General features: G+C 41.9%; 1 protein-coding gene across 14 annotated transcripts in view; it reads right to left on the reverse strand.

The window, feature by feature from the left end:
* The window catches only part of JMJD1C (jumonji domain containing 1C), a 251,161-nt gene that overhangs the window by 39,653 nt on the left and 184,614 nt on the right, over window positions 1-26,894 (reverse strand). For all 14 annotated transcript variants that reach the window (XM_069101875.1, XM_069101870.1, XM_069101871.1 and 11 more), the window contains 5 exons: window positions 6,380-6,505; window positions 4,294-4,443; window positions 4,008-4,188; window positions 2,064-3,889; window positions 67-242 (listed from right to left, as the gene is read on the reverse strand). In XM_069101875.1, the coding sequence (XP_068957976.1) occupies window positions 67-242; window positions 2,064-3,889; window positions 4,008-4,188; window positions 4,294-4,443; window positions 6,380-6,400 (2,354 nt within the window). In that variant the 5' untranslated portion in view covers window positions 6,401-6,505. The remainder of the gene's footprint in view (window positions 1-66; window positions 243-2,063; window positions 3,890-4,007; window positions 4,189-4,293; window positions 4,444-6,379; window positions 6,506-26,894) is intronic.

The following is a 26,894-nucleotide window of genomic DNA, read 5'->3' on the forward strand; positions in this document are numbered from 1 at the left end:
CACTGGCCGAAAAGGGAGCGCAGAGACACAGGGTGCGTTACAAGTCTGAAGCGTCGGCACACTTACTCTTTCTGATGGTCTACTAGCGCATTGGACAACGGCGGGCTAGGGTGAGCTGTCATTTTAAGGGACCGATGAGCGTCTGCACTGGATGGCCTGACGGGAGTGTGACTCAGTAACCCAAGACCATCAGCAGAGGTCACGGGGGTGGGCTGATGTAGCCAAGGATTGGGAGGAGTGTTCTATCACAAAAAAACAAACCAAACTTCAGTTACCGCAGGAAGCTACACACAGCAGAAAGCAGGCCTGTAACAGCAGCATGCACACAGACGAGCACAGATCACGCGCACAGCAAGGTCCCCTGTCTGAGCTGGCTGCTACGCGCATCAGAGAGAGATGGCGGCTAAGAGGCTCGAGGGCGAGCTACCTGTGAGAGTCTTTTCTCTTTAATTTGAGCCGAGGTAAAACAACACTTTCATTCATATAGAGTAGACACAGTTTTACAAGGCTTTTAGACATTCCACACTCTTCATGAAATAACCTGGTCCTTGAAATGTATTCCAAAGGAATTCTCATTTCAAGAGAAATAAGAAGTAGGAGTGTTTGTCACTGTCACTCCTGATCCTTAGAATCATCTTTTAATGCAGCGTGCATTTCACTTGTTTTTATAATCTACTTTCAAACTCGGAATGAAAACGATTAATTTACTGGACTTCACACTACATTGTATTCCCAAATAAAATTAAAACTAAATTTCTCTGACACAGAAAGTTCATATCCAGAAAAAAAAAAATGGTCTTTCTGCGACAACCATTCAGTGAAACTCCTCCATGACAGCTCATGGGTTGACTGGCAACATCTTTTAGATCACAAATCTGGTTCACTTTATCTAAGGCGACACAAAATTAATGTGGGTAATTTACATTTAATTCCCAAAATGATTACTTTTAAAAGGAATGGCAGAGAACTGTGAAATTTTAGAGCTTCTCAGTTTTAATCCCCTCAAATTTTATAGATGAGGAGACTGAGGTCAGAGTTTAAGCGACTTAATTCTAGTACTAAAACAACATGAAACTGAAAAGTAATGAAAAATAAAGCAGAAAGGTGTGGTGTAGCCATTTAACACATGAAAAAAACAAAACCAAAAACAATCACCCTCATTCTTAAGAATGGTCCTAATCAGGACCTCTCAAGTATTCTAGCTGGTCCCTAAAATATTCTATAACCAAAACATTTGAACTTTGTGTGATGGAGACAAATTTATTAAATAAAAAGTCATAATAAAATTGTATTCCATAATATAATATTTAACAAATATATGTATGTGTATATACATGAAATTGAAAAAAAAAATAATGTCCCAGGGCTGGGAGTGAGTTTCATAACAATGAAATCTTTACCTTATGAATAAGGAGTAATACTTATTGCACTTAATTTTTATTATAAATGCACCATAAAATTTGATTTGCTTAGTCCCTACTTCACACACACAACCATTTTTGACTAGTCTATTTTTCTTTCTTATTTTCAGTTTCCACTGAAACTCACACACAATGTGGTCATTTGGCCTATGGTTGCAAACTCCAAATTTAAGCAAGACTGTGGCCCAGTCCCTTCTCATCTACATAGGTCATTTCCCTCTAAGCATAAGCAAAGGATTTAACAGTTACATGGATTAACTCAATGGGGTCTGTGTAGCTATGTTGAAAATGGCTTTTGACTCCCTGAGTCACACATCTTGGGGATCTCTCAAATAGGCCTGACACCCTACGATACAGTATGATATAACAGCAATGACAAGCCTGCAATTACAGGAGTTCCTCTCTCTGTTTTCTATCAACTCCATGGGGTACTGGGCTGTGATCTCAAGCTGTAAAGCCCCGTATCTGGTGATTCCTGTGGCCAAACTAAACTATCGTCACTGTCTGTTTTCTTTAACCTTCCATGGGAACCTTGTTTACTGCTGTGCACAAACTCACGGTCACAAATCCATTAAGTCAAGTCACAAGAACCAACAGTGCACACGAGAGTAGCCGAGTTCGACTCACCAATGGGTGACTTACCCTCCGCAAGGAGGCTTCGGCATTGGCTGGGTTTTCCGTCTGGACCCATTTGGAAGAGGGCATGTTGAGTCCTCCCGAGTAGGTCTGTGTCCCATTCGGATATTGCCAGACAACTGGGTAGAGTCCGAGCTGGTTATAGTTAGCAGGTGGCTGTGGTTGTCCAAAGATGTGAGGCTGCTGCGGCGGCTGCTGCTGCTGCAGCATCTGCTGCTGCTGCTGCTGCAGCATCTGCTGCTGCTGCTGCTGCAGGATCTGCTGCTGCTGCTGCTGCAGCATCTGCTGCTGCTGCTGCTGCAGGATCTGCTGCTGCTGCTGCTGTAGCATCTGCTGCTGCTGCTGATGCTGCTGCTGCTGCTGGTGCGCCAGCGCTAAGTGGCTCAAACTGCTGGCGTGAGCAGCCTCTGGGCGTGGGTGGCCAGTCAGTATGGAGGCCTGAGGCACTCCAGGTAACACTGTTGGAAGCAAGTGCGGGTGGTGAACAGGTGGGTGGGCAGCAGGGGTCACGGGATGACTAAGAGAAGGCAACGAGTTCTGGTTTGAAGAGCCAGCTAACATCTGGACAGGGGTAGATAAGGATAAATTAGGGTGAGGACCACTTGGGTTGAGACAAGTTCTCTGGGTGGAAGAATGAGGACAGTAAGTATGCTGGTTTCCAAAGGATGCCGGGTTGTGATTCGGTGCTGTCTCTTGCCCAACAAGTGCAGGATCTCTGTAAACTGTGAAATGATCACTTTTATCGACAATAAGAGGGGACGTTGTGGGGTCTAATTTACTGCCACGAGGTGTCACTGGATGAAAACTCGATCTTGGTAAATCTGTCTTATGTAGTGTCCTTCTCTCTCCAGCTCCAAGAATACCAGGTGGGAACCTGGCCTTTGGGTTCAGGGGATCAGGAGGAGAAAGAGTGAGTTTGGGTTTCATAACATTAAATAAGGGATTGGTTTTTGGTTTGGATGCATCTAGTGAAGAACCGAATTTGGGCTTCAGAATGTCAGGTTTAAGAAGTGGGCCATCATCAGTTGGAGAAGCATTTGATGTAGAACGATATGTTGTAAATGGATCTTTTTCCTTTTCAGCACTCGGATGGTCATTTAGGGATAAAGGGCTTATAATAGCAGATGACGCCAGATCCATTTTGTTTATGATGCTGTTAACCCAGCTCTTTTCAGGCTCCGGTTTTCTTACTTCTAAAAACTTTGAGCTGCTGAACAGAAGGTGTGAATCACTGATATGATGCTCTGGTTTCTGAAGCGGCTGGAAGCCAAAGGTCCTCATGGGGTTTTCCTGAATCACCTTTTCTGAACCGGTTTCGTTTGTAATGTCAATAACACAGTTTGGTGTAGGGGTTTTGCACACAAACTGCCCCTTCTGTATTAATTCCGTACGTGGTTTCTCTATTGTGCAGTCCTGAATACGTAAATCATTGGCATTTGGACTATAAAATCTAATGTCTTCCGTGGGGCTAAAAAGAGGCTTTTCTGGCAGCCCAAAGGTGGCTGGCTTGATATGTTCTGAACCATCACGTTTCTTCTCTTCATGTATGTGACCCCAAAGAGTCAGACTATCGAGTGTTTGCTGATCTGCTCCTTCATGACACAGGGACCTTCTGACTTCATCTCCATTGAGCTTTGATTTTTTTCTGCTCTTCCTCTCATATTCAGCATTGGGCTCAGATGACGACGTCATTCTTTTATCTGAATTTTCTGAGTCGCTGCTCTCAGAATAGTCTGAAATGTCTGTTCGGAATCTTTTTAGATTTAGCTTCTTTCCATCCCCGTCAAATTTTCTTCTTTTAAGAAAGTGTTTATTTCTGCTTTTACCATTTCCTACAAAAAGAAAAACATTATTTTTAGACCTCAATAGAGCAGAAGCAGTTCTTCACATTTCTGTTTCGTTTGTTCCTCAAGACTCTCCACAAAGAGGAGAACGTGCTGGTTCTCCTACCTCCAGGGCCCAGGTAATCGCATGGATCGTCCTTCGTCCTCTCTTCCTCTGACACACTGCTGTCCGAGTCTTTCCTCCTGTTCAGTCGAGAGCTGCGCAGCTGGAATGGATTCTGTTTGGGTGCTGGAGTCTGTGAGCTCATACCTGGTCTTGAGCTAGTTTGAGCAAGTGTATAATGACCCTAAATATAAGAAGATGATGATGAATCCATATGGTATGCTGGTATACACAGAATAGCATGAAGAGAGAACACAGGATGCCCACCCACTGGCTGGAGTCTACTTACATGAAAAGTGTTGGTAGTCTGAGTAGAGCAGGACCTACGGCGTGCCGTGGCGCCACTCTCTCCTTCTTTCAGTGATGTGTTAGGAACATCTTCGAGAAAGGTCATTTGAACCATAGAAGGCTCGACATTTTGTGGTTCCGGAACCTGGTTCTTGAAACAACAGAAGAACAATAAGCATTTAAATAATAAATAAAAAATATTTAAATATAATTAAATAATTAAATATTTGAATAAATAATAAATAAATAAGCATTGTATCAATGAGATATTAATGTTTCTTTCCTTCTACCATCATTCTACTTGGGAAAAAAACATCAAGAAGGACACTTCATTTGGCATTTGAAAGAAGAAAAATGTAGCTCTGGACTGAAGAATTTCAATCAGATATTATTGTTTCAACCTCCTGACAGAATAGCAACAGGATTGGACAGCGAGGTGTCACCCTAGTGCACAGAGCCTAGACTCAGGAAGACACATCTCCACAAGTTCAAATCTGGCCTTAGACACTTACTGTATGACCCTGGGCAAGTCACTTAAGCTGGTTTGCCTCAGTTTCCTCATCTAGAAAATGAGCTGAAGAAGGAAATAGGAAAATGATCTCAAGATCTTTGCCAAGAAAACCCCAAATGGGGTCGCAAAGAGCCCAACACAACTAAAGAACAAGTCACAAATACTCTTTCTGACACCTAATCAAGAGCTAAAAAACCCGACCAGCTCCAAGCCAGCTCTGCACACAGACAAAAGCCAAGCACAGCCTTAAGAAGAGTTCATATGAGACAGTCACAGTGAAAAACCAGCAGAGGATCAACAGTGCCCAGGCGAGAGGGACAGAAAGGAGACACAAAAACGAGGTCCCGCTGCGGAAGGGAAGGAAGGAACGGGCAGTTAACAGATGAAGTAAACTAAGTCAGGAAAACAGGATAACGATGCACACGTACACCTCCGTCACCGGCCCGGCACTCTGTGTGCTAACAGACAACTGGGATCTCATCTGATCGTCAGGACACATGCTAGTATTATCCCTATTTACAGGTTAAAAAAAAAAACTGAGACAAAGGTTAGGTGACTTGCCCATAGTCACCCAGCCAATTACTGAGGCTGTATTTGAACATATATCTTAAACACAGGGGATGGCAGAGGAGGATATAGATGTCATGATAGCAACAAACATGAGCCTGGATAGACTTCCAGAGAGTGGGGGGGTGGAAGGGCCTGGGGTGCTGTGCCCCATGGGGTCATGAAGATTCAGACCTGACTGCAACACAAGAAACAACTTCCTGAGTCCAGGCCCAATGCCCTGCTCTCTGCACCACCTGGCTGCCGAGGACACATCCTCTGGCCCTCAAAACAATTTCCGCACCTATGCTATTTTCAGATGCAAAACTTTCTCTGAGAAAATCCTTTCTGTGTGATTCAAGTTGAGGGTAGCCTTCATCGAAATATCACAAAGTGCTTTTGGAACAAAAAAGCTGTAAATGGTAACAGAACGAACCATTCTTTTATTTTCTTTCATTTATTTGATAATGCTCCTTTTCAGTTCCTGCTACCCCAGGTGGTAAAGTGACAAAATATAAAATTTCTGTATTACAGTAAAACAAAAAAACAAAAGTTTTCCCTGTGTGAATGAACATGCCCAAGAGATTCCTGAGATCTTAAGCCAAGATACTTCGTTTGCTGTTTAATACATCAAATGAATTGTGACGTCAGTAACCGGAATAAAACTCACTATGAAAACCAACATCTTTATTTCAAAAAGTAATACAGTATTCATTAAAACTCTCATTACTAGAGAAAACTAAGCTAACTCTTTGAAAAAAGTATAATTATCCACTGACTAGATGGAGAGAAAAACTCATATCACTGACAACTTTAGATTTTAGTTCCTCTTATTTTATAAACTTATCATATGTAAACAGTTTTCCTGTGAGAGGTAAACTTAATGTAGGAAAAAGTACATGTATTTCAGAGCATTTCAATTATAAGAAGACAGAAATGAAAGTCAGAATTAACTTACAGCATTATCATCTAGCAGAGGATGCATAAATTACCAAACTATCTCTGTAAAAATACTGGTTAAAATATTTACCTGGTCATTCATAACCATCATGGTGAGAAAGATAAGATCATATCGAGTAATTAGACCAGTAAGCCACTGGAGGGCAGGATCTTGTCTATACACTCTCACTCTGTTATCAGGTTGGAGGATATGGACCTTTAAAGGAAATATACAGAGAAATTTAGCAAACAAGGTCATGATTTAGAAATGCATTTTAAGCGTATATGTAGATTATTGATGTGGCATATCAAAAACACACGCACTGGAAAGCTAATTCTCACATAATTTGGAAAAAAAGTGCAATTTTTCTTCTGATTTAGAGTGATTCTGAGATCACTTGTATAAATAATTGCAGGCGATTCGATCAATGTTTAAGAATTTTAGGTCAGAAAGCTAAAAAAAGGTGGTTCCTCCAGTAGGTAGTAGTGGATAGGGTGCTGGTAATCTCCAGTTCAGTTGTCAAGCCCAATGTGTAAAAGACTAAAATGAAGCACAGGGGCCAATCAAATAGGTAACAGATACAGAGTTTTCACGTGGAAATCCTGATAGCAATGAATTCAAAGATTTGGGTGAAAAGAAACAAAACGCCCACCTAACTATCATGAGAAATGAGGACAAGAAGGGTCAGCAGAGGGAGGCCATCCAATCTAAGCCCCTCACGTTATAGCAGAAGAATATTAAGTGATCTTTCCAATGTCAATCAAGAAGTGAAGGGTCAGAAAAGCAAGAAGTGAACCATGACATCTGGCTACCAAGTCATGGTTATTTCCACTAATACAAAATACCTCCCTAGGAAGAAAATGAAAAGAAATAGAAATGACCAGGTTTGTCTATTCTGTGGAAGCCAAGAAAAGTTGCCGTCAAAATACTCTTAATATAATGTATTCATGTCAACACAAACACATAGCTGCAGCACTGAAAGCAGTAGGCTTTGGATAAAGAAAATGCTCTGTACAAGGAATAAAAGAATAAACAGAATTTTTAAAAATGAGACTTAATTCAGTCCCAACACTCAAAAAAGAAGCAAAAGGGGGGGCAGAGCCAAGATGGCAGAGTAAAACCAGGAACTTGATTGAGGTTGGCCCCCAGTCACCTCCAATACTTATAAAAAATGAGTCTAAACAAATTTTAGAGCTACAGAACCCACAAAATGACAGAGTGAAACAAATCTCCCAGTAAAGGCAGACTGGCAGGGTGACAGGAAGGGTCTGTTGCACCAGGCTGGGAGCAGTGAGCAGTCCCGCACGGGCCACACTGACACAGATCAGCCAGAGCAGACCTCAGGGGACTGAATCACTGGCAGCTTTGGCATTTTCCAGACTTCTCAACGCACAAACAACAAAGAGAAAGTAAAAGGTCAGGGGGGAAACCCTGTTGGACCTGGGTGAGAGAAGAGCATGGTCCAGCCCCTGCCCCCAGGGCAGTGGAGGTGATGGCAGTTGTAGCTGCTGCTTCCAGAGCTCCAGGCCCACAGATGGTCAGGAGACCAAATGGCTGATTGGAGGGCAGTTGCAGGAATCTCTTTGCTGGTGCTGAGGCAGGGTTCTCTTGCTTTGCCCTGCTTGTATCTGGGTCACAGTCTTGGGTGGCAGTCCTGGGGTGAGGAGGAGTGCTGGCATGGCAGAGCTTGTGGAAGCTGTGGAGAGGCAGTTCTCCTCACAGTTCTGGGTAGGTGCCTAGAAGAAGCTCTGACAACAGTTATGCAAAACCCCTCGAAGTTGGGACACAACACTCTCCACTCTGGAAGCAGAGTTCTATCATAGCAGAGCTCAAAAGTCAAGTCATTGGCTGGAAAGATGAGCAAACAGAGGAAGAGAAATCAGACTACAGAATTTTTTTTTTTGGGGGGGGGAAGGGGAGACAAAGAGGATCAAAACATAGTTCCAGAGGAAGACAAAGTCAGAACTCCTACATCAAAAGCCCCCAAGAAAAATATGAACTGGTCACAGGTCATGGAGGAGTTCAAGAGGGATTCTGAAAATCAAGTCAGAAAAGTAGAGGAAAAATTGGGAAGAGAAATGAGAGTGATGCAAGAAAATCATAAAAAATGAGACAACAGCCTGCTAAAGGAGACTCCAAAAAATACCAAGGACAACACCTTAAAAAAAAGACTAACTCAAATGGCAAAAGAGTCCCAAAAGGCCAATGATGAGAAGAAAACCTTAGAAAGCACAATCGGCCAGATGGAAAAGGGGGTTCAAAAGCTCACTGAAGACAGTACTTCCTTCAAAATCAGAATGGAGCAAATGGAAGCTAATGACTTTATGAGACATCAAGATATTATAAAACAGATCTAAAAGAATGACAAAATAGAAATATGTCATTGAAAAAACCACTAACCTGGAAAATAGATCCAGGAGAGATCATTTGAAAATTATTGGACTACCTGAAAGCCATGATCAAAAAAAGAGCCTAGACATCATCTTTCAAGAAATTATCAAGGAAAACTGACCTGATATTCCAGGGCAAAATAGAAATGGAAAGAATCCACCAAAGAAAACTCCTAGGAATATTATAGCCAAATGCCAGAGGTCCCAGGTCAATGAGAAAATATTACAAGCAATCAGGGAAGACAGTTTGAGTATTGTGGAAACACAATCATCAGGATAACACAAGATCTAGCAGCTTCTACATTGAGGGATCAAAGGGCTTGGAATATGATATTCTGGAGGTCAGAGGAGCTAGGATTAGAAACCAAGAATCACCTACCCAGCAAAACTGAGTATATAATACTTCAGGGGAAAATATGGACATTCAGTGAGACAGAGGACTTTCAAGCATTCTTGATGAAAAGACCAGAGCCGAACAGAAAATCTGACTTTCAAATACAAGAAGCAAGAGTAGCATGAAAAGGTAAACAGGAAAGAGAAATCACAAGGAACTTATTAAAGTTGAACTATTTACATTGCTACATGGAAAGACAATATTTGTAACTCATGAGACTTTTCTCAGTATTAGGATAGCTGAAGGGAGTGTGTGTGTGTGTGTGTGTGTGTGTGTGTGTGTACACATAGAGAGCACAGGGTGAGTTGAATATGAAGGGATGATATCTAAAAAATAAAATTAAGAGGTAAGAGAAGAATATGTTGGGAAAAGTTGAAAGGGAGAGAGAGAATTAGAATAAGGTGAATTATCTCACATAAAAGAGGCAAGAGAAAGCTGTTACAATGGAGGGTAAGAGCAGGGAGGTGAAAGGGAATGAGTCAACCTCACTCTCATTGGATTTGTCTTAAGGAGGCAATAACATACATACTCAATTAATTGGGTGTCTTATCCTATAGGAAAGCAGAAGGAAGGGAGGATGATAGAAGGCAGGGAAGACTGGGAAAGGGGGGGTAGTCAGAAGCAAACACTTTTGAAAAGGGACAGGGTCACAGAAGAAATTAGAATAAGGGGGGAGGTGGGATAGGATGGAGGGAAATACAATTAGTCTCTCATAGTATGACTACTATGGAAATGTTTTGCATAACTGCACATGCTGTTACATGCAACTAGGAAATAAGATATACAGGCAATGGGGTATAGAAATCCATCTTGCCCTACAAGAAAGTAAGGTGAAGGGGTACAATAGGGGGGATAGAAGAGAGGGCAGGCTGGCAGAAGGGTTATTGAGTATGCTTGCCATACTGGGCATACTGGGGGTATGGGGCATATATATATATGTATGTATGTATGTATGTATGTATGTCTATATAGGAGGGTATATGGGCATATGAATACATACCTGAGTATGTGTATATATGTGTAAAGGTATACATAGAGAGCACAGGACCAATTTAATAGGAAGGGATGATACTTAAAAGGTGAAATGAAGAGGTGAGAGAGGCATATAATGAGAGGAGATGGGGAGAGACAGAATGGGGTAAACTATCTCATATAGAAGAGGCACGGGAAAGTGGTTACAATGGAGGGGAAGTATAGGAAGGCAAAAGGGAATGGGTTAACCTTATTCTCATTGAATCTGGCTCAGGGAGGGAATGAAATACACACTAAATAGGGTATCTCACCCTACAGGAGAATAAGGAGGAAGGGGATAAGAGGGGGGATGATGGAAGGGACAGCAGGCTTGGGGGGGAGGGAAGTTGGAAGCACCCACTTTTGAAAAGGGACAGTAGATCAAAGTAGAGAATATAACAAGTGGGAGGTGGGATAGGAGGGAGGTAAATATAGTCAGTCTTTTACAATATATCTACTCTGATAATGTTTTGTAGAGTATAGCTACACATGTACAACCTATAATGAATTGCTTATCTTCCCAGTAAGGGTGGGTGACAAGGGAGGAAGAGAATTAATCTGGAATTAAAGGTTTTAAAATCAAATGTTTAAAATATATATATATATGTATAAACTATTATTAATACTATTTTACATGTAATTGGGAAATAAGATATATAGGCACTGGGGCATAGAGATTCACCATGCCCTACTGGAAAAGTCAAAGGGGGTATGGGAGAAGATATGGGACAGAGCAGATTGAAGAAGGGGATATCCTGTGGGACTGCTATTTTGGGGCGGTGGGTAGGGGAAAAATGGGGAAAAAAATTTGTAACTCAAAATCTGGCGGAAATAAATGATGTAAACAAGAAGCTAATAAAGCATTTGGAAAAAAAAAAAGAAAAAATGACAAAAAATTATTTTCTTGGTTAAAGGTGACAGAAAATGTAACTGCTAATCAATATCCAAAAACAGCATTTCACAAATCCACCCTCAAACCAAATATGAAGTAAAGCCATTGGTTAAAATCTTTCTCCAGAAATTACTTGGATAATACTACAGGTATAGTACTATGTACTAAGAAGCAATAAAGTACTCCAAAATACATTTAGTCAGGCTTAGCAAAAGCTTCAAGAAGTAATGGATTAGTACACAAATTAATCTTAAGAGCAGGGGTTCTTAATCTGAGAGTTAATAAATTTATATTATACACACAGACACATTTTCTGAAAACAGTATTTCAAAATAATGGGTTATCCTTTGTAGTTTATTCCATGCATCATTTTGGGTCAAAAACATCATTCTGAGAAGGGTTCATAGCCTTTATCAGGATGCCAAAGGGATCCATGACACAAAACAAAGTGTTGGAGAAATGATTTCAGAAAAAGAATCATTCCTCATATGGGGAAAGTTTAGTAACAAAACTAAAATTTACCATCTTCTTTGTTTAAACCCACTTCCAATTTTCCCAATTGGGGTTGAGGGAACTACTATAGCGGTTATTCAGGTCTGTAACCTCCAAGCTATCTTCAGCGGCTTCCCTTTGTCCATCTTCCGTTAGCCAAATGCTGCCAATTCTGATTCCAGAAGGATCACCTCTTGGCTCTACTTCCTTTTCTCCACTTAACTGGACAGCTCCCCCCTCCCCGAACCCCAACGCCTTCCCTGAACAATCATAAAAGTCACCTAATTGGTTTCCCTTCTCAAATCCATCCTTCACGAGGAATGGGAGCCATTAGAGCACAGGTCTGACCAAATCACTGCCTGGACCGAAAACCTTCGATGATTCCTAGCAGCCTCTAGCACAAAGTGCAGCTTCCTCACCTTGGCATTAAGACTCTCCACTGTCTGGTTCCAAACTAACTTTCTAGCTTTGTCCCACTAAGTGCATGTAACAGCACAGTTAGGGTGTTCCCCTAACTCAACATCTACAGCTGCCTTGGGGCCACTGCACAATCCTTCACACTTGCCTGGAATACTCTGCAATCATCTCCAAAATTTCCTATTTCTTCAAAGTTCAGCTCAGGTACCGTGTTTCCCCGATAATAAGACACTGTCTTATTAATTTTTTTGGACAGAGAAACACCAGAGGGCTTATTTTCAGGGGAGGGCTTATTTTAATGAACATTGACAGCAATTTTAATAAACAGGTAAATGTGAACAAAAAAATGTACCTTTATTCAATAAGCAAATCACTGGGGAAGAACAGGATGACGCACTCACTGCTGCAGCTCTGATTGGATGCAGCTCGGAGCGCGGCGTGCGTTTCACGGGGGGGGGAGCAGTGCATACAGAGGGTACCGTAATGTAGCGTGTAGCGCAGGGGATCACCTTAGCTACAGTAGCTATCTCAATAGGGCTTATTTTCGGGGGAGGGCTTATTTTAGAGGAATCTTACACAGTAAGGGGAGGGCTTATTTTCGGGATAGTTCTTATTATTGGGGAAACACAGTAGCACTACTTTGGGGGGGGGGGCGCGGAGAGGGCAATTGGGGTTATGTGACTTGCCCAAGGTCACATGGCTAGTTTTTGCACTAAGTGTCTGAGGCTGGATTTGAACTTAGATCCTCCTGACTCCAGGGCCCATGCTCTATTCACTGTACCACCCTAGCCACCCCTAAGGTAGCACTACTTTCAAAAACCTCCAGTGACTGGTCCAGTTGTTTTGTTTGTTAATTGTTTTGGACCAGGTCAAATTTTTGGAAGTGTCCCTCCCCTGCAGCCTCTTATAACCCTGAGGGTGGGAAATGTGACTTCTGGCTTTTTATCCCCCCAAACTCAGCAGGATGTTGTCCATAATGAAACTGGACACTCAACAACAGTGTGCTATATTCCCACAAACCAACAGTTCCAGTTTATCGTTACAGAAAGCTTATATCCATTTAGATTAAATCTCTAACTTCATGGTTCTACTATAATTTTAGAAATGGGAATGAATCAGAGGCAAAACTGCACTGGTTAGATGGTCACATGTTGTAGATAAACCTGTAACTTACAAATAAAAGGAAAGCAAATGAACACTGATATATTGTGGCAATTGGAGAGGAAAGAACCTTGTCTCCTTTTTATCAGATAAAAACTGCTTTATTCAAGGGAAATATATGGCTCTGGATGATAGGTTCTGGGGGAAAAAAAAGTTCCTTCATCAGGAAAGAAACATGAGGAAAGGGCATTCTGTAATTTTCCATTAACAAAATCCCAAGGGCTCTATTCCCATGCTAACAGCTCTGTCACTCCAGTCAATAAACTGCCCATGACTAGATTAATGAAATTATTGACACTTTATTGTAATTTTGGTAAATGCAGCCAGCCCTTTGAATGGGGATAGGTGCTGGGCCTGTGATTCTGGTCTCTCCCAATCTGAATCAGAGCTTAGAGCTGCCTTGAACACTAACAGGACTTGCCCACAGTCACAAAGGTGGACAGACAGACAGTGAGACAGTGAAAGAAAACATTGGAGCCCAGGTCCTCCTGGCTTTGAGCCAATGCTCATGGGACTTACAAAATCCACAACAAAAGAATCCTCATTCCATGCACAACTGATTCGCATCAAAACTGAGACACCAAGATCTTGAGGGCTCTGGGGAGACTCCGAGCTGCTGATCCCCTTGGCTGCACCAGCAGGGCTCCTGGCACCCACTGAGTCTCTCATTGACCTTCCTGCAGTCACATCATCTTCTGCCTCCTAACTGGCTTCTTCACATCAATCCGCCCTCCACATGGCTGCCAAAGTCATGCTCTAGAAGCCCAGCTTCCTAAACATGGTCTTGTGGATCTAAAAGCAAAAAAGCCTCTTTGGTCTCCAAAGCTCTCAGTGGCCTGGAACCCTTACACTTTTCACTTTCTTACCCATTACCCCCCTCTTTCTACACACTCTGCAGACCAGCGACACTGGCCTGCTTGCCATGCCTCACCTCTATTGCCTTTTCCTTGGGGCCCAGAGAAGTGAGGGGACTTGTGACAGGCATGGCAGAGGAGGGGTTTGAAGACAAGCTTTTCTGACTCGACTGCTGGCTCTGGAGCCTCACCCCCAGCGCCTCAAAGATCCTCCCTCCTCTCTCGGCCTCAGGGAGCCTCTGCAGAAGAGGAGACACTTCCTGGCCCCCTGAGCTGCTCTCCCTCTTACTACTACCTGGCGTTAGGTCACACTCTCCTGGTAGAAGGTGACGTCTCTGAGAATGCTTAGCACAATGCCCAGTACACATGAGCCTCTGGGTGAGCACGTGAATTAATTACTATAGAGCTTTAAAACCATTACCTTGCATCAAAATCTTCTGAGCCTTTTGTTTTTTTCCCTCGACTTTCACTTCCTCAAGAAGCCAAGGGTGATCCCTGAAAACTGGATTCAGGCTATCTACAGTGCCCTAAAATCATAGGCAAAGAAGGACCACATTACACACACTGTTGTTCTATTTATCCCCCCCTTATACAGGGTCTAAAGAAAAAAATGGAGAAAACATTTGTTTGACCAAAATGTGTATGTTAAGTAGATGAATAAATTGTTACGAATGTAGCATAAGGCATAATAGTGTAATAGGAAGGCTGATGTCATGACAACATAATGATCTCTTCCCACATAGTCAAACTTGAAATTTTTTAAGCTTTCCACTTTAAAAAGTGTGGCCATAATAAAGACCAATTGAAAAAAAAATCTCCCCAACATAACTCTGCTGTTCAAAATTGGGGGAAAAAACCAAGCAATTAAATAGTCCCTGCTATCTGGCATTATTATGCAAAGTTCTTTTTACCAGAGGGGTTATTAGCCTCATTTTATAGCACAAGAAATTGAGACAAGCAGAGAGAAGTGACTAGCTGTGCAAGGCACAGAGCCAGAAAGTGTCTGAGGCTGGATTTGAACTCGGGTCCTCCTGAGCCCAGAGCCTGTGCTCTGCCTGAGAGCCACCTAGCCAATACCGGCAGGTCCAAGTGACTAAGGAAAACCAAGAGAGTTGAGGATAGACTTCAGAGACTTCTGTAAATGCCCAGAATTCCATAACCACTCAGGTGCAGGTAGAAGCAAGAAGCCTGAGGCCTCTCTGATTTTCAGACAAGGCCTCATCAGCTACCCTGGCCCCCAAGTGCACTTCAATTCTCATCCAAACTAAGTGGACCACAGATCTCACTTCTGAAGGTTTCTTACCCCTCAAAGTAATTTCTCTGAGGCAATGATAAAGGATCCATCCACACAATGATAACACTATTAATGGTACCAGGCCTAGTGGAACAGGACAGACGGAACATCCATTTCTCTCTCCTTGGAGATGAGAATCATCCAGTTACATAGTTTGCCACAATCTGTGGAACATCCCCCCACCTGGTTAATCAATGGTCTTAAAAACTGAATTGGCTGATCATGGAAGCCAGAGAAGGGAGTGGACCCAGTAAATATGGTGAAGGGAACTATGCCTGTTCTAAGGTAAAATAACGCTGGTATTAATACAGGGGAAGGCACCCAAATCAAGCACATAGAACTATCTTTTTTCTTGATTGGGGTGTGTATGTGTAGGTAGGCATTTCTTGATCTCTTTTGCTTCCCTTAAGTCTTTCCCTATTTCTCCTTTATAATAATCTAATTTACAAATACTGTAAATTCTTTAATTTTCTTCTAGTTTGGTCCAGTCCTTTCCTTGACACACTTCTTTATCAATGTGAAACTAATGATTCTGTGGATTATTTTTTATCAATGAACAATCAGACAAAAGTGATACTTTTAAGGCTTAATTAACCTTAGAAAACACAGAAAAGGATGCTAATTCACAGCAAAAGCAGATACTACAGAAAATACCAAAATGAGAAAAACCAGTGAAATAGAAAAAGACCTCCACATGAACCTTCTCCCTTCTGTATGCAGACAAGCTCTCTAGAGTTAACCAAGATGCCTCTGTGAAGGGAAGCCGAACAGTAAAAGCAAGACTTTAAACACGCAAGACTCTCTAATATGATTCAAGAAAACCTGAATGATCACCCTCAGTCCAACCTAAGAACAGGCGGCACCCAGAACAGATCATTCAGACCAGGAACTGGAGAGGCCCATGGTCAAATCTGACCTCAGACTTTTACCCTGCAAGACCCTGAGGCAATCATTTCTTTCTCTCCCTGCCATAGTTTCCTTATCTCTAAAATGGAGATAATAATAGTACCTATCTTGCTGGAAGGATAAAATGAGATATTATGACTAATTACAAACAAGAATTCTCTTAAAAAACTAAGTGGTCTTCGAAAGCACCAAGCCAGGAATCAGGAAGACCTGAGTTCAAACCTGTGAGGGATAATTTGCAGTGAAGTTTCCCCATTCTGAAAAATCAAATCTCAAGTGGCTTCAGCATCCACTAGGCCTAAGTTTAGAGGTCACGTGACTTAGCAGGAATCTGGGACTTAGAGCAATAGAGACCCTCCCCGGGCCACCTCAGCACAAGTTATGCCAAATAAGGCCAGAAGTGCTTTCTCAAACATACACTGGGTGATCTTCTGTTTCCTTGTTCCTGTACCTGAGGTAGATCTTGGTGCTTAGATTGTATGCTTAACTTCCAGTCAATGGAAGAAAAGGGTCAGGAGAGGGATGGGGGAGAATTCTGCCTTAGGGCTTTATAACTTCGCCATTTCCTTTTATAAATTACTTCTCCTCCCTGCCTATTTGTCTGAAGGGTGGCCCTTTCTTGAGACCAGATTAAACCATTCTTTTCTGCTTCCTACCTTGAGAAAGCTCTGAGTATTATTTGGGTAAGGATTTCTGTTGCACACAGTTTTTGGGGTACACATAAACCCAACTGTGGACATGTAATAGCCATGTGACCCTGGGCAAGTCACTTCACCCCCTTTGTGTCAGTTTCCTCATCTGTAAAATGAGAAGGATAATGGCAAACCCCTCCTGTACCTCTCCCAGAAAACCCCAAATGGGGTAACAACTGAAACGATGCAAGTCAATTCAAGTCTTCTGATGACTTTGGGGGAGGAAGGGGATTCACAATTTTACTGCTGAAGGCTTAGTTCTACTGTGACTTCAGCTATGAAAGTACTGCCAATTCTCCATAGTTTAAAGTGATCCTGCCCCTTCTAACCATCAAAGTCTCTTCTGGATAAATTTTATTCTGAACTTAATCATATTCTATATCATATAATATGTGTTTGCTCTATGTTCACAAGGCCTAGGTCAATGTCTGGAGTAAAGGTGGGGTGACTGATTTTTACTCAACTTCAAATAACTTTAAATGATAAGATGCATAATCAATGAGTTAAGGACCTTTGAACTGCACAAGCATTATGTTTGGATAAGCCAAGGAAACCTGGCTACTGTCTAGGGTTCATCTATAAATTATCAGGTGAGTGGGGGATGGATTCAAGAGACTGAAACAAGAGTGGTACTGTAGGAGCAAAGACAGATTTGAGCCGTGGCAGAGAGGTTAGATGCTAACTAGGCATCTCAGAGCAGAAGATCTGGAAGGTCATTCCCCCCTCCCCCCCTTCTCCCTGGACTGCCTGACTGCCCAGAGAGGGTAATATTATGTCCTGCTTTGTTATTTTTGAATTTTGCTGCAACCACAAAGAGGCTAGGGCTTAACTAGAGGCAGACAAATATAAAGCTGAGCACAGAGCCCCACCACCGCCCAGTTAAGAATTTTCCTGATGAGGGGCCTGAAGCTAGTGTAACTGAATTCATAGCTTTTCATATGAAATAAATTCCCTAAAGGTGAAAGGGAAGCAGGGAACAAAGGGGCCCTTGAGGCCTAAATGAACTCATGAGTTTAGTTAGGGGGTGACCTAGGACAAAGTCTGGTGAAGCAAAGAACAGAAATTCACTAAGAAGAATGACACTGAAAGATAAGGCCCTTCAGGACCACTATCAACATTCTCTTCTAATGAAAAGAAAACTCATTTCCCTCTGGAACATGAGGCTTTTACAAAGACATCTAAAAAGTCTGAAGTATCTAGGGATTCAGTAGGGCTGATTGCTGCTCCCAGACATCATTTCGAGGAGTTAGGGAATTCAGCTCAATACTTGACTGTGCTCACTGACCTGGTGTGTGACCTGGAGTAAATCACTTCAGTTTGCAATATATTAATTTTCTCATTTGTAAAATGGAGTTACTACTATTGCTTTCTTCCTGGCTTAAAAAGCTATTCAAAAGCTGGTAAGGTAAATGGGTGACAAACACATAATTTTAAAATTAAAACAGAAAATTCTCAAGCACAACTGTAACAATAACTACCATTTTCACATCACTTGCTATTTGCGATGCACTGTGCTACGGACTTTACAAATATTCTCTTACAACAAAGCTGGGAGGTTGCTGCTCTTATCGTCCCCATTTTACAGATGAGGAAACTGAGGCTAACAGGTTAAGTAACTTTCCCAGGATCACATGGTGGCAAGTGTCTGAGGCTGGATTTGAACTCTGGTTCCCTGACTCCAGGCCCAGTGCTCTCTCCACTGGGCCACCTAGCAGCACCCCTTCATCTTCCAGGCTTTTATGTCAATCTCTCCCTCACAGCCCCCCAAAATTTCTGACATGGAAATCAATTAGAAGTCGACAAGCAAAACTTAATTTTTTCCATCCCCCAACTACACTCTTAGTAGAAATATTGACAAGTAGAAAAATATTTACAAGGTTTATAAAGAAATGGGGGCTTGAGTAACAGAAATCACACCTCTGATTTCCTGTGTGGAGTTAAGGAAATCATGGAGTCACCAAGATGTCTAGTTTCACTGCCTGTAAAACAGGCATGGAAGAAGCGTTTGATGCTCATAGCAGTAAGTAGGTTAAACTGTTAGTGCGCAGCTGAATCACACCCTAGGCTTGCTTCCCTTCCTCTCTTGTCTGCCCTGCTCACTGAGAGGCCTTAGACCCCAAATGGGGAAGTGAAATCTGTAAAATCTGCTTTCAAAAGCAAAATGGCCCTTATAAGAAGGAAGAGTGATTAAGAACAATGGTGGAAGTAAAGTTTGGGTTTATTTTAATGCACACTGATAACACACACACTCTCTCTCTCTCTGTCCTCCCATAGCACAGAACACAGAACTGCTGTAATGAAATAAAATATGACAAAATTCACTTTGGCTTTCTTGTATTTTTCATTTGAAAAATGAAAACTCTGGGTTGATGATTAAATTTAAAGTCCCTTTCACTCTTCTAAATAAATACACTCAATTTATGTGTTCTGTATCAGATTACTAATGAGAGTAATAATTATTTTACTGTAGCTAATTTATTTGGCCATCTCATTGATTTTATATCAATTGTAGGAGAAGACAAAAAACCTAACATCTCACCTAGTCAATGAAGGTCAAAACCAGGAAAAGCAAAAATCACCCATGGGGTTTTATATCCAAGGTTATCTACTGCTCAGGGAAGCTATTTTCCCCCAACTTTCTATCAGGGTATATGTGAAATCCTAAAACTATGCCTCTTTTTACTATTACTACTGACACTGATGTGGTACTCTGTAAGCTTTTACAAACTTTATCACAAACATATTTGCTTCCCAGTGTGCTGAGTTCAGTATTTCAGGTACTGTCTCACTTTTCAGATGAGGAAGGCCTATGATGATGAGGGTATAGCAGTATGTCAGCAAGCCTCATATAAGTGTGGTGCTTCCAAACTGGAGGCCTACTTCGACACGATATGGCCTGGGCATGAGACTCTAAAAGGTTCTGAGTATGTAGTGCCAGCCTAGGATCAGTCATGATTAAACTCTGAGATATTTTAGCAGAAGGCTGGTGGGATTGGGGGGAAAAGAGAGGGAGGAAGGGAGGGAGGGAGAGAGAGTGTGCTTGGGGGTGAGGAGGAAGGGAAATAAATGGTCATCACCTCATTAAATACTATCTGCTAAGTCAGGAGAGAATTTCCATCTGAATCTGTGGAGGGAGCACTCACACTGCGAATTAAAAGGTATGGAAGTCTAAGTACATTAGTCAAGATTACAACTGCATTGGTTGCTACACTTGGGGGCAGAAAGAAGCATCACTGTTCTCGGCCTCTTGCATCACAGTTCACGATGTGCACACAAGATCGCTGTCGGCCCAACGCAGCATGCTGAGAATGGGACTGGACCCCACACTGGCCGGCAGGAGGCTGGCACAGAAGGCTGATGCTGGCACTACGACAACACTCCGGCTGCTTCTCTATCCTTACAACAGAAAAAACAACTCCTTCAATGGTCTAAAGTTGGTAGTCTTAAGCTAAATGATGAATCCCTTTGTAAAATCACCACACATTATGACAGTGAGTACAGCATCTTGTTTAAAATTATCTTCAACTATAACAATTATCGTGATTTGCCCATCACTACATTGTAAGCTTATAATAACACAGACAAGCCCCCTCTATGTTCCAAATATTGAGTTAAATAAAAAAAAAAACTACACACACACACAAAATCAGACATCAATTGGTTAATCAAGTACAAGGGACTATTTTCTCTCCCCCTGTAATGGAAATGCAAATTTAAAGATCTTCCCTGCCCCTAGGCTAATGTGCACCTGAAGTCTGGGGTGGGAGGCTTGTTTTTCAGTAGATACTTCTTGATTGGCCAGTGAGTCAATAAGGTTGTTACATTCTCTGAGCCAGGAGAAGGCTATATATTAAGCCCTGATGTGTAGCTTTGTTTTGGGACTCACTTTGAGAAGTGTTCTGTGATTTGATCTGAATTCTGGGAAGCTGTTGTTGCGAGTCCCCCTCCCCCGGCTTTGAAAAACCCAGATGTGGAAACCCAGATGTTGACTGGGTATGGATGTAATGGTTGGACAGTTTGGAAATCTGTCTACTTGATCTGTTAATGTCTTGATAATTCTGTCTGTATATTTTGAAGTTTGGGGTGCTGACCTTTTTCCCCTGAACAAGGTAAACGATATATGTCTGACTGATTAAAGTAAGCTTGTTAACCCATTTTGAGTTGCTTTCCTTTAACAAAGCAGACCCAAGAACCTGTGGTAGCTGCAAACCCTGAGGACGCTTGGGGTGCTTGCTGCTACACCCCCTAAGTGACTGAGCTAGTAGCTTTAATGTCTTAAAAGAAAAGCACTTCAGTGCTCAGCTCATAGGCTTCTAGGTCAAACAGCTAACCTACAGCAGCCCACCTCTGATGAACAGCAGAGGCCTCTTCAACTTCAAATGCAAAGAGTGTCAAATCTATTTTCTTCCAACTTCCCATTCCTCTCTATCTTCTATAATGATTCTGTATTGTAATAATTTTCTAGGTGCTAAACTTATTTTCTCTCTAGTCACTACTGGCACACCAATAACTTGTTGAATCCCACCCAGGGGATCTTGACCTTACTTTTTAAATAAAAATTAATTTCAGCTGCTGGTGGAAGGGGAGAGCCTCATAGCCTCCACTGGCTGTTCTTTATTTTTTTTTTTTTGGAGGGGGGAAGGTAGGGAAATTGGGGTTAAGTGACTTGCCCAAGGTCACACAGCTAGTAAGTATTAAGTGTCTGAGGCTGGATTTGAACTCAGGGCCTCCTGACTGCAGGGCCAGCGCTCTATTCACTGCGCCACCCAGCCACCCCCTGGCTGTTCTTTATAAATCTGATTTTGGTTCTGCTTTTTGTTGTGGTTGTTTTTTTTAATAGATGAAAGACATGAGTGAAATAAAATCAGAAAAAAAGATTTCCAACAAGATTATGCTGACGAAATCAATGAAATTAAAAGAAAAATTCATTTCTAATAAACTTTTAAAGAATTGATGGCATGCACTGCATCAGCAACCCCTGTTCCTACCTGGCTTCCACCAGATTAGGGGTAACAACACATACACACAGCAAGAGATGCAAAAACGGAGACGAGGAAACTTTAAAGAACTGGGAGAGACTCTGCTGTCCTTGGAGCAGCAAGGTACCAGGAAGATGGCGCCGGGATCTGCAGGATCACCAGACTCACTTTCTCCTCCACGGTCACCTGGGTCCGGTGGCAGGCTAGCGAGGACAAGTCGAGATGGGCCCCAGGAGCAGCATTAGCACTGGCATTTTTGTGAAAGTGCCTTATGTAGGAGGAGGTTATTTGACCTGCATTTTGAAGGGATTCTAAGAGACAGAGGGAAAAAGGAGAATACTGGGGGTAGAGAGCCTGGGAAGAGCAAGAGGAAAAGCAATTCTGTCTGTTTAGCCAAAATGTGAGCCTTGAAAAGAAGGCTGAAGCCCTGTTGTGAAGGCCATTAAATGCGAAACAGAAGAATGCACACGTGACTCTAGAGGCTAGGGAGAACCTTTTGGGAGCTGTGTTGAGGATGAGACAAAAAGTGTTCATTCATGAGGCCATGGAGCGGTCAGGTGGCATCTCTACAGAGCTTTAAGATTTGCCAAGCGATTGACAAACACTGTAGCCTGAGATGAAGAAACTATTATTAGCCCCATTTACCTATTATAGAACTGAGAAGCAGCAAGGCCAAGCAATGCGCTGAGGGTCACACGGCCATGAAGGGTCTGCGGCTGACTGCATTTCAGGTCTTCCCAACTCCTGGCCCACTGCTCTCTCCACTCATTTAAATGGCAGGATCAGAAAGCTGCAAAGGCCCAAGGAGGACAGAAAGAGAAGGCGGACTGGTAGCCAGCCCAAGTCTTCTGTGGAGACTCTACCCTTGTGGAGTCAGGAAACAGCCAAGCAGGCAGGCCTCCAGGATAGCCGGGGGACCTGAAGCCAAAGCCTAAAGATGTACACACATGGATGGGGCGGCAAGCAAGCTTGGAGGGGACTCCCAAAACAGGGGTTAGACTAGAGCACTGGTGCTGCAACTGGGGCTGGGTGCCTCGACACCATTGATAGGGAGGGTATCTATGATCCAAAAATCTAAAATCCTATTACTAATCAAGATGTTCTCATAAGACTGAAGAGAAAAATCCATGCAAAAAACTGCCAGAGAATTAATCTATTTCTCCCAGAAATTCTAATTTCCTTATTTCATTACAGAAACACCTTAACCAATTTTTTTAAATGCCCCCCCCTCATTAACAAGTATCTACCTGCCCTTCCTCTTTCCCACCTCTTCTTCCTATTCCCCACCCTGACCTTGCAAGAAATATGAGCGGACAAACAGAACACAGCCCTACATTAGCCATGGACAAAAACGCTCATCTATCTCAATTCTCTGGTTGATCACGACTCTCTCAGGAGGTAGGCAATATGCAGAGTCTTCAATCCTTTGGAATAATGGGTTGACCAGACTTAATTCTTTCAAAATTATTATTTTTTACAATGGTGTAATCATTGTATAAATTAGGCGTGGGGAACCTGAAGGCCTCAAGGGCACATGGGGCCTTTAGGTCCTTGTGTGCTGCCTTTTGACTGAGTCAAAGTTTTACAGAACACACCCTTTTATTAGGGGGATTTGTTCTGTAAAGTTTGGTTTCAGTCAAAGGGCCTCACTTGAGGACCTAGAGGGCCACGGGAGGCCTTGAGGCTGCAGGTTTCCCACAGGCTCAAAATGAGATTCAAGAGACACCTGTTCCCCCTATCCTTTCCTTGTTCATACCTACTTCTCCTATCCCTGATTATGTGAGCTAAGCTTCCCCTGCCAATTCTTCCTTTCTAACTGCCTAGTATATACCCCCCACCACCATTTTCTCCTTTTAAAATCATAACAAATATGAAGGGAAGAGGGTGAGGGAAGAGATGTACTAGGGACTAAGAGAGAACAAGCATTTATTAAGCACCTACTGTGTGCCAGGTGCTGTGCTAAAATATCTCCCTTCCATTACAATGTAAACACAATCCTTATCTAACCTTTTCTAATTGTTCACCAATTTCTCATATTTCATTTGACTCCTGTTTTTATTTCAAAATTTCTCCTGAGGTACTCCATTTTCCTCCCAGTGGGGTTCTATCCAGTTTTGCTGGATAGTTTTGCTGGATTCTTGGCTGTAAGCCTAATCCCATTCCTCACTCTCAGCTCTGTCAGACCAGCAGTCCTGAATCCTGCACAACCCTGACTGTGGTTCTCCACACTTGAACTCTTTCTTTGCGGCTGAAGGCAGCGTTTTTCTTTGACTTGAAAGCCCTGGATTTTGGCTGTGACTTTCCTAGGAGTCTTGATTTTGAGGTTTCTTTCGGGAGGTGACCGCTAGGTGTTTTAACTTCACAGGCTTGTTCTAAGAGTTCTGGGTAGTTTTCTTTGAAACAGGTTCTTGAAAGATATCCAGGTTCTTTTTTTTTTTTTTTAAAGCAATCGGGGGTTAAGTAACTTGCTCAAGGTTACATGGCCAGGTGTTTCTGGGTGTGGTGCTGAGCATCTAAACCCGGATTTGATCTAGGTCATCCTGACACTGGGGCCGGTGCTCTTACTCACTGTACTACCTGGCCGCCCCTCCAGGTTCTTTTTTGATCATGGCTTTTAATGCAGTGTACTTATTCTTTAATCATCTCTTCTTAATCAGCTTCCAAAGTCAGTCTACTACCTATTTCCCATGAGCCTCCACCAACAATTAGAGTAAAAAAAATATAGCTGAGGACATTTAAAGAAAAGTTAAAAACAAAACCCATTCCACAGACTATTAGCTCTTCTCAAAAATAAGGTAGACAATACCCCTTGCTACATTCTAAAATACATAATATTCAACTTATTTCATAAAGTTTACTAGTTAAGGACTTTTACAGAGAATTCATTTCTTGATAACAAGTATTTCTATGACAATAAGTATTAGACTAAGAAACCTACATGGAAAAATTGGCATTTAATGAACTACAATTCTACACTTTCTTGTCATGTGCACACTGTGTTACCCGCTCCTGGAATCCTGGGTTCAAGGAAAGGAGCTATCCACTCTCAGTGCCTGGAACATCATCTGGGACCCCCCCCCCCCAGGGCTAACCAGAGGTGCCTCTGCACTGTCTAGCCTTTTTCACTGTATCTCCCCCCTTTGTGTGCTGTCTTTCTGTAGTAGTTCTCAGACCAGAACCCTCCAAGTAAAGGGGTACTGAAACATCATTTATAGTCTTGAAGATCCGGAGTTCTGCTCCAGGGAGCTTAAACCCACCAGTTCTTAGCACACACACATCCCAGGAAGATAATCACAGGTCAGGATCTGAAGTGACCTAGGCTGAGACTAAGCAGGGCCAATTGTTTGAAATAAAAGTATAGTAGGTTGTAAAAACTATAAAAAATTATAATAAACCCAGGTACCTAAAAATCCGACCTAGAATGATAGAGAATAACTCTATTCCAATAACCAAAGATGCCAAGGAAAAATGAAGATTTTTCACAAGGATTCCATGGATGCTATAAAGAAATGAAGATATAACAAATGATATAAAATCTCTGAAAGGTCTGAAAAGAAAATAAATATTACCTAGAACAGAAAGTTGGAAAGCCTAACAGAGGAATAGAATAGAGGCCCTGAAAATTACAACAGATCAAACAGAAACCAGTGACTGCATGAGATGAGAAACATCAGAACAAAATCAAAAGACTTTCTGAAACGTCACAATATGCATGATATCTGCCAACAAAAATAACCAACGTGGAAAAGAAGTCAAGGAAGAATAAGAAACAACAATCTGAGCACTGTGTGAAAAAAAAAGTCTGAAAGAGATTAACAAAGAAAACTGCCCAGATCTCTTAGAAAGAAACACAAAGTAAATGAAAATAGAAACGATCTGTGTCTCACTTCCTGAAAGGAACCCTAGGTGTAAAAAATCATGGAAAAGTCATAGCACAAATCCGGAATTTCAGGGTCACATAACAAATACTACAAACAGCCAGAAAGAAACCATTTAAGTACCAAGGAACCAGCCAAGAACACACAGCTTCTACTGTTAGGGGGGAAGACTTCTACTGGCAGCTTCTACTATGAGGCAGAGATTCTACTATAAGGGTGGAGATTCTGGAATAAAATATTCCAAAAAGCACAGGCCTATAACTGCGAATAATTTAGCCTGGAAAGCTTGACAAGGAGAAAATGGCTTTCAGTGGACGAGAACTTCCAAGCATCCCCTAGGAAAGGACCACAGTTGAGTAAACACTTTGAAATGCAAACAGAAGAGCATCTGAGCAACTGAAAGGGACCATAAGATAATGAAATACTACCCAGAAGAGAGTAAGTATCCCCCATAAATTTATCTTCAAAGGGCTTTAAGGGAATTAAATGGGACAAAGAAAAAATCTCTCTGCATGGATTGGTTCTGTTATTATGGGTTTTTTTTGATGCCTTCTGTTTCTTACATCACAACAGTTATCCCAAGTACTCTTCCTCTTCCTCTCCCAGAAGGCCATCCCATGACAAATTTTATATTTTTTTTAAGAGAGGAAAAAAAAATCAGCACAACCAAGCAACATTATGTTGGAAAAGTCCAAAAACTTTTGCAATGTGTTAACACCTGTGGATGTCCCAGCTCCATGACAGGATAGGTTAGGGGTCCTCTCAAATCTTTTCATTAGAGTCATGCTTGATCCTTGTAATTCTGTTTTATTCACTTTTGATTTTTGGTGTGTAGTTGTTTTAGTCATTGTGTACATAGTTTTCTTGGTTCTACTTACTTCATTCTGTATCAGTTCATATAGATATTTTGATACTACTCTGTATTCATCATGCAAGCAAATATTCCATTATATTAATGTACCAGAATTTGTTAAGCTGTTCTATATATTTGTAGTCATGCTATAAATAATTTTCGGGTTATGTGGGGGGACAGTTTTCAGAAAGATGTCTTCGGATATATGCCCAGTAATAGAGTTTCAAGTTCAAAGGGTGGAGACGTTTTAGTAAATTTATTCACCTAATATCCAAACTGCCTTTCAAAACGATTATACCATTTCACAGTTCCACCAACAATATATCAGGGTCTATCATTCCATAATCTCCCCAACACTGACTATTGTAATTTTTGCCACTTTATATAGACTG

This window comes from Petaurus breviceps, unplaced genomic scaffold (assembly GCF_028583685.1).
Source record: "Petaurus breviceps papuanus isolate PSGF00001 unplaced genomic scaffold, PetGlider_PUasm1.0 490, whole genome shotgun sequence".
Classification (NCBI taxonomy): Eukaryota; Metazoa; Chordata; class Mammalia; order Diprotodontia; family Petauridae; genus Petaurus; species Petaurus breviceps.